This window comes from Lepus europaeus, chromosome 5 (assembly GCF_033115175.1).
Source record: "Lepus europaeus isolate LE1 chromosome 5, mLepTim1.pri, whole genome shotgun sequence".
NCBI lineage: Eukaryota > Metazoa > Chordata > Mammalia > Lagomorpha > Leporidae > Lepus > Lepus europaeus.
The window spans coordinates 122,675,550-122,684,306 of record NC_084831.1 but is presented as its reverse complement, the minus strand read 5'-3'; the positions used below and the strand labels follow the sequence as shown (position 1 = coordinate 122,684,306).

General features: G+C 37.6%; 1 protein-coding gene across 1 annotated transcript in view; it reads left to right on the top strand.

Annotated features, from left to right (window-relative positions):
* The first annotated feature begins 5,397 nt into the window (after positions 1 to 5,397).
* The window catches only part of FCRL5 (Fc receptor like 5), a 63,609-nt gene continuing 60,249 nt past the window's right edge, over positions 5,398 to 8,757 (top strand). The window contains exon 1 of the mRNA XM_062190158.1: positions 5,398 to 5,428. Coding sequence (XP_062046142.1) covers positions 5,398 to 5,428 — 31 coding nt within the window. The remainder of the gene's footprint in view (positions 5,429 to 8,757) is intronic.

Genomic DNA, 8,757 nt, shown 5'->3' with positions numbered 1-8,757 from the left:
AGAAGAGCCACCCTACCAAGGCAAAGGGAAAAAACACCACTCCAAGACATCAAAGAGGTTTGTTGTCTATTTTGTATAATGGTTACGTTGGAGTCGAAAAATGGAAGATACCGAACAATATTGAAAGTAAGCTAATAAAGCACAAAAGGTAGAAGAGAAAATCTTTGACATTAAAATCAGAAAAAAGAAAAAGAATAAAAACTACTGAAAAGAGTCAGTAATGAAAAACAGCTCTAAGAAAACTAAGCAAAATAAAATAGGAAACAATAAAGAATTATGATTGCTCCAAGAAAAATAATTGATATGAATGACAGAAAAAAGATATCCAGTATACCATTACAGGTAATTTGGAGAGGTCAACAGAATAAACATAAACAGTAAGTATTTAAAGACATAACAGAAGACAGTATCCAGAAACAGATGCAGAGTTAACAAAAAGACAGATTCGGATAGTCATTGTACTTCAAAAATAACTTAATTAGCAAAAGGAGAAAATTCTTTTAAAGACTTTTACTTTTTTTTTTTTTAAAGATTTATTTATTTTTCACAGGCAGAGTGGATAGTGAGAGAGAGAGAGACAGAGAGGAAGGTCTTCCTTTTGCCGTTGGTTCACCCTCCAATGGCCGCTGCGGCCGGCGCATCTCGCTGATCCAAAGCCAGGAGCCAGGTGCTTCTCCTGGTCTCCCTTGCGGGTGCAGGGCCCAAGCACTTGGGCCATCCTCCACTGCCTTCCCGGGCCATAGCAGAGAGCTGGCCTGGAAGAGGGGCAACCGGGATAGAGTCCGGCGCCCCAACCGGGACTAGAACCCGGTGTGCCGGCGCCGCAAGGCGGAGGATTAGCCTGTTAAGCCACGGCGCCAGCCTAAGACTTTTACATTTTATGGGAAATGTAAAAAACGTGTCTGCAATCATACGTCTGCTTTCAAAACCAGAAGACAATGCACCAATGTGCAAAGGCCCTCACGGAAGAAAGTTTAACTCAAGAATTTTAAATCCAGATATTTCAAGAATAAGACGGAGGCAGATACTCTCTAACATGCGAGAATGCAGTGACTTCAATGCCTTCAGATAAAACTTGAGTTAAAACTTGTGATAAATATTAAATCCATTTAAACATAGCACTAAAACCAAGCAGGTATAAAAATTATGGTTATGGAACATACTGTAAAAGTTATAAACACTGAAAATAATAGAAGTTACATTATTAGTAATAAAAATCAACATATGCAGAATATGGGGAAAAGTAATCTGGCATTTTTCTTTGTTTAGCAGGAAATAAATATATATTATCAAATCAACGAAAACAGCTATAAAGATACTAGCATTATAGAATTAACCAATAAAATAATTAACTGCAAGCTATCATCTTTTCAAATACAATCAATGCAACCTACACTTTAGAAAAACAGAAAAGAATTAAAAGAAAGTAAATCATTTAAAATGATAGTTTGATAACATGAAATGATATGCCAGTGTTAAGACCAATAATAATTGATTTTTATGGATATTTTTCTCTTTATTTTTAAAATATTTAAGTTGACACCTAATAATTATATATATATATACATATATATATATAGAGAGAGAGAGTGTGGTGTGATATTTCAACATGTATATGACCAATAATATTTGTCTTATGAATATGTAAATATGAAAAATAATTCTGTAAAAGAAAGATATTTGTGATCTAAAAACAAAGCCCAACCATATATTATTATATGTAAAAAATATTTTCAAAACAAAGCAACCAAAAGGATAATAAAAAAAGATGATAGAAATGTAGGAGGCAAACAAAAAGAACACAAATCATGATATAATGTCAAACGATTCTAATTCAGCTTAAGAAAAAAAAAATTAGACCAGGCCAAAAAATTATGCACTATAAAATTTTAGAGTAAACTCTGAAAAAATGTTGATTAATATATATCTGTATCTCAGATCATAGTACTGCAATTTATAAATCAACAATAATTGTTTTATATGAGAATATAGAAGACCTATATAGCACATTTGATAGGCTGGTTACAATGAATGTGTTAAACTCTCTATCTTAATGATAAAGAATGTAGCTTCTTTGCTTTTGAAAGGCTCATGAAATACCCAAAAAAGACCTTATTAGGTAACAAAGAAATTTCAATAAATTCCAGAATGTAGTAAGTTCCAGAAAGTATACACATCACCTTCATGTATTAAAATGCAGTGAATAATAAAATGTCATTACTAATAGCAAAAAATAGAAAAAGAAAAATCCACTATCTATATTTTTAAATTTTTTTAAATTTCCTGTTAGAATAAATCAAAACTGAAGTTGTCAACTCACTGCAGCATATTATCATGAAAAGGCTTTGTATCTGAATGTAAGAACATTCCTAAAGCACTTGAAAGTTCTTAGCCTTGAATATTTAAATAAAATAAGAAAAATGAAAATAGATAAACTTTTAATTTAAGAGAAAGAGAGAGAGAGAAATACTTAAGAAAAGAGAAATGTATAAGTTAGGGAAAATACCTGATAATTAAATTCAAGAGCTGATTCTTTTGAAATAAACAAACAAATGCCAGAAAATAAGAAACAGTATTTTCTTGGGATTCTTATCTAAAATATAAACAGATAAATTGTCATAGTAGAAATTGAGACAGTTTTAAAGAAAATATTCAATTTAAAAAACCATTAGCACAAGATAGTTCTACAGTCAAATCTTTCTAATTTTCAAAGAATGGATAATTGCAGATTTACTTAAATGGCCCAAGATCACACAAAAATTAAGAATAGAAGCATCATTCCTTCATATGATAGTAGTTATGTATTTCATGACAAAATCAGATTTATCTTTAATTAAGAATATTAAGATAATTTTCAATAAGACTGAAAAAAATCATCTTAAATTTTTTAAGAGTTCTTATTTGAAAGGTAGAGTTACAGAGAGAGGAGAAGAGGTAGAAAGAGAGAGAGGGAGATCTTGCATCCGCTGATTCACTCCCCAAAAGGCTCCTGAAGAGGCTCCGGGCTCATGGCTTCAGATTGGCCCAGCTCTGGCCTTTGCAGCCATTTGGGAGGTGAACCAGCAGATGGAAGACTTTCTCTCTCTCTCTCTCTCTCTCTCTCTCTCTTTCTGCCTCTGCCTCTGCCTCTCTGTAATTCTGCCTTTCAAGTAAATAAATAAATCTTTTTTTAAAAAGTCAATATAAGCATTCATACATGGTATAAGCAAATTTAATTGCAGTTATATTAAGGGTATAAAATGAATAGTAAAATAAAGTTTCTCAATGATAACCTAGGAGGATATTTTTATTATCTTCAAGTAGACAAAATTTCCTAGAAGGAATGAAAAATTAACCATAAAAGGAAAAGTTGATGAATTGGACCATATTGAAGTTAGAATGGTTATTCATCAAAAGGCACCATCAGTGAACAAAAAGTGCAATATGTCCATATGCACCAAAGCACCTATACCCAGAGTTTAAATGAGCTACAAACTAGAGAGAGGAAAACTAAAAACCAATAGAAAAATGGGGAAAGATTTAGACAGAATTTGACATAGACAGGGTATCTAGATCACCAATTGGATATGTAAAGGTCTAAATCTCATAATTCACCAGGACATGAAAATGAAAACCACAGAATCCTAGAAGAGTACCTAAAATTTACAAGATCACAATACCAACACCAGCATGGATTCTAGAGCAACGAGAACTCTCAGAGTTTGGTTGATTGGATACAAACAGGCACAATCACTTTAAAAAGCAATTTAGTAATAATTTCTAAACTAAATACTGTATATGCATACCCCATGAGCCAGGAATTCCACCCCAAAACAGAAACATGCACACACAGGCACCAGGAGCCATAGACAAGAATGTTCATAGCAATACTATTTGTTTTAGCTCCAAATGCATGTAGGGAGTCTGTATCCCCTTTGAGGCCCTCCTGCTGGACTGAGACAGATCAATCTTTATTTATTTGTGTATGCTTTTCTTGTCTTGGCATGTAGTAGGTCAGATGGGACATAATATACTTAAGGTGATGTGCATTTATAGATATGAGATTAAATGCCTCCTTAGGCAGGCCAAGATATAGCCCAGAGAGAAAGAATGGGAAAAATTATTTGGAAGAAGAAATTGGCACACCTCTCAGCAGCTAATGTCTCAGGGACTTTTGTTGACCGGTATGCAAGAATGGAAACTCAACATTTACTGTAAATTTAGGGAAAAGAAGAGGGAGGAGGAAGAAAGGTGAGAGTGTGGGTAGGAGGGAGATGGGGGCAAGAATCATCATGCTCCCAAATCTGTGTATATTAAATATGTGAAGTTTTATTCCTTAAACAAAAATATATATAAACATATATATAAAGGTCGGGCCGGCACTGGGGCACAGCAGGTTAACCTGCTGCCCACAGAGCCAGCATTTTAATGTGTGCTGGTTCGAGTCGTGACTGCTGTACTTCTAATCTAGCTCCCTGCTAACGAGTCTGGGAAAATCAGCAAAAGATGGCCCAAGCACTTAGGCCTACACCTGTGTGGGAGACCTGGAAGAAGTTCCTGGCTCCTGGCTTCAGCCTGGTGCAGTCCCAACCATTGCAGCCATTTGGAGAGTGAACCAGCAGATGGAAGACCTCTGTGTGTGTGTGTATGTGTGTGTGTAACTCTGTGTTTCAAATAAAATAAATAAATCTCTTTTTAATAAAAGGTAAATCTATTACATTCACATGGGATTATTTTAAAATCAGACAGCATAGAGACAGTGAATTGAGACAGCTCCTTCACACCTACAGTTCCTCAAATATAACCATTACTGGTGTATGTACTTTCCAGGGGGAAAAAAGGTACAGTAGTTAACATACATGTACGAGTTTATTCCTTTGGTTTTTGCATCTACCACAATAGACTAATATTACAAATACCAATCAAGACCTCACTTTTTGCTCTTCACATGAATCCAGGTGTCTTACCTCTTGGAATATGCAGGTTTACCTCATTCTTAGTAACTTCAATGCTTGTAGTTGCACAGCTGAATCAGAATACTCTTGAACAGTCTTATATTCACAGTCTCTTATGTAGCTTCCAGTGTGTAGACAATAGTGAACGATGCCACAATAAAAATGCTATCGATCTATCAGTACGGAGTTTCCTAAAGGTAATTTCCTATAAGCAAAAGCGCGGAGTCAAGGGTTAAAAACCCTAACATTTATTTCTCACTTTGATTACAGAGCAGGAAACTATGATTAGTAGCTGAAGACAGGAACTCCTACTTCCTTCTTTCTGATTCACTATTGCATGATGCACTTTCAAAAGAGCAGTGCTCAGCTGTGCCCCCCGAGGCTGCTGTGAACCATGTACTGACTGCAAGGAGTCCCGAGAAGGCACCTCGGCTGCTCTCAGGCCTGGGCTGTCCAGGTCTTCATGCTGCTGTGGGCGATACTGCTGGTCCTGGGTGAGTGGACGGCCCCACGTGGGCACTGGGTGAGGCCGAGGAGCCCGCCCCCACCCTGTATCTGGCCCCTTCTTGGGGTCCAGCCCCTGCTGGGGAATCTTTCCCACATGAACAGAATGGATTTTCAGGCTTTACTGTACTGCTCAGAGCTTCCTCTCTTGAGGCTAAAGAAAGTGGTCACAAGTGGGAAAAAACCTCCCCCTTATCTGAGAATGAAACCATAGTGACCACAATCAAGGTTTCATTTATTTTTCTACAGCAAATACTTCATGAAGTCCAGTAATTGTGTTAAGTTTGCTTATTTGTGTTGTCTTTTTCAGTGAAGAGCTTTCTCTCCTCTTTGCAAAAGAGAGTAATTTATTTCTTGTATGGCGAAGCCAGATCCTTGCCTTGGGCATAAGAGAGCAGGGTTTCTAACATGAGATATGCCTCCTTCTGCGCACAAATGCAAGCCACAGTCCTGACTGGGACATTAAGAGCATGGGAGGGGGCAGATACCGAGGGGGAGGCAGGCAAGGAAGATGACATTCCTATTGCGCCTGGGTGTACACTAATTGGTTGATTTTTATCAAGGTTTACATATTAAAATTCAATGTTAATTTGTTCAGCAAATGTTGTTTAGTAATATCTGTGCACAATTCTGTGCCAGTTGCTGACGATGTTGGTAATACACGGGAGACATGATCTCTGTGCTCAGCAAACTCATGGTATATAGCACATGATATAGAACCAATGTATACAAAACAGCTATGTAACAAGATCCCAGTTAAATAATCGTTCAGGCAAAGGTACTAAAGCACGGTGCAGGCAGGTCATGAACTACAGACAGCATCCAACTTACAATGGCTTGACAGATCACTTTTCAACTTACAGTGGTGTTGAAGTGATACCTATTCAGTAGAAACTGTCTTCCAAATGTTTAAGTTTGATATTTTCCTGTGCGGTGCTCTGTCATGATGCTGGGTAGTGGTAGTGAACCGTGGCTCCCAGTCATTCACTCAGTCACCAGGGGAATCAACCAAATACTCTATATCATACTGTGTTGTCAGAAAGTTTTTGTTCTTGTGTTTGTGCATTCTGTCCTGGCTTCAATATATTATACAAGATAGTCAACGCTGGCATCCCATATTGGAGCACTGATTCAAGTCCCAGCATCTCCACTTCCAATTCAGCTCTCTGCTAATCGGCCTGGGAAAGCAATGGATGTTGGCCCAAATACTTGAGTCCCTGCCATCCACATGGGAAACCTGGATGCATGTATTACCAAAGCCTCTGGCTTTGGCCTGGCCCAGTCCCAGCTGTTGCAACTATATGGGGAGCAGAGGCAGGATTGTTCTGTCTCTTTATTTCCCTCTCTTTCACTCTGCTTTTCAAATAAATAAAATAAATATTTTTTAAAAAAGCACTAGTGAAGGGCCCCACCCCCAGAGACCCTGATTTTTTTATGTCTCATTTTTTGTTAATGTAAGAGAGGGGGCTGAAGTTGTGGCATAGCGGGCTAAGCCACCACCTGACGAGGCCGACATCCCACTGGGGCACTGGTTTGAGACCTGGCCACTCCACTTCTGATCCAGCTCCCTGCTAAAGTGTCTGGGAAAGCAGTGGAGGATGGCCAAGTGCTTGGAGCCCTGCATCCATGTGGGAGACCAGGAAGAAGCTCCTGGCTCCTGGCTGCAGCCTGGTCCAGGCCCAGCTGTTGCAGCCATTTGATATTTGAGGAGTGAACCAGTGGACAAAATATTTCTCTTTCAATCTTTCTCTCTCTCTCTCTCTCTCTCTAATTTTACCTTTCAAATAAATGAAAATAAATATTAATATATATATATAAGAGAACAGATTTCATTTATTTCATAGATTTAATTATAAGAGAACCATATTTCTCTCCTTCCATGTCTCTCCCTCCCTCAAGCCCCCTCCTTCCTTTATTTGTTTTTCTTTAATTTTTGCAAAAACATAATTTCAATTTACTTTATAATCACAGGATTTACCACATCACTAACCATAAAATCCAACAAGTAAAAAGTAGAAAGACCACTCTTTCACAGTAGTATAGACATGAGCTAAAACAACAATCAATCATAAGATGTCAGTTTCATTCTTATACGTTTATTGTAGTATATTAACTACCACATGATTTTTTATAAGAGACTTTGGACTAGATGATTTTGCCCAGTTGTAAGCTAATGTAAATTTTCTGAGCACATTCAAGCTAGCCTAGCCTAAAGTATAAAGTTCTGTAAGTTAGGTTTATTAAATGCCTTTCAACAATATTTTCAAATTGAAGTGAGTTTATGAGGAGGTAACCACATTGTAAGTTGAAAAGTATCTTATATAAAACACACAAACACTTTGTAAAACCCAAAAGATGAGGGGGGAGGGGTGGAACAGGGCATGATATAAGACGAAAAGACCCCACACTGGAAGGTGCATGAACTATTTTTCCAGAGATAGGAAGTGCATCCCAGTGAGGCAGCAACATAGAAGCACAGGATAGGGAAATAGCCAGGGTTGTGTACTTTGGGGTCAAAAAGGATCTGGAATCAAAACCCCATCCTGTCACTTATCACCTATTTAAATAATTTGCTGATTTTTATAATTATGATATAGTACCTACCTCACAAGATTATTAAAATTTCATAAAACAGTGTACATAGTGCATACCACATAGAAATCACTCAGAAAGATATTAGCTGATTTTAAAATAATACAAAAGTCATGGTGACCAAGATATTTAGGTAATGGAAAATAATCCATGGTTCTCAGAAATAAAGAACCACTTAGGTTTAGATAACTCTTCCACCAGCCATACATGAACAGGGACAATGTGTTTCTCACTCATTGCTGGAGTTTCATTGCCTTGCCCTGGTCTGTGGTTGGCGTTCTAAACATTTTTATTGAAGGAATCAGCCAAATCTGTCCCTCTTCTGGAATATCTCCTCAATGTATAATCCTGCCAATTTTACCTCTTCTCTCTCACTACCCATTTCTCAAACCTGTATCCTTCTCTCTTTACCGTTGCCAACCTAATTCTTTAGTTCATTATTCAGCAAATTAATATTTAATATATACTCACGGGGAACTGACATTTAGCACAGTGGTTAAAATACTATTTGGGATTCTCATGTCCCTTATCAGAATGCCTGGATTCAAGTCTCTCTCACCTTCACCTCCAGTTAGTCTCCTGCTAATGTACACCCTGGGAGGCAGCAAGTGGCAGCTCAAGTACTTGAGACTCCGACACCCACATGGGAGAGCTCGATGGAGTTCCTGGATCCTGGCTTTGGCTGGGCCCAGCCCTGGCTGTTGCAGTCATTTCAGGAGTGAAGTAG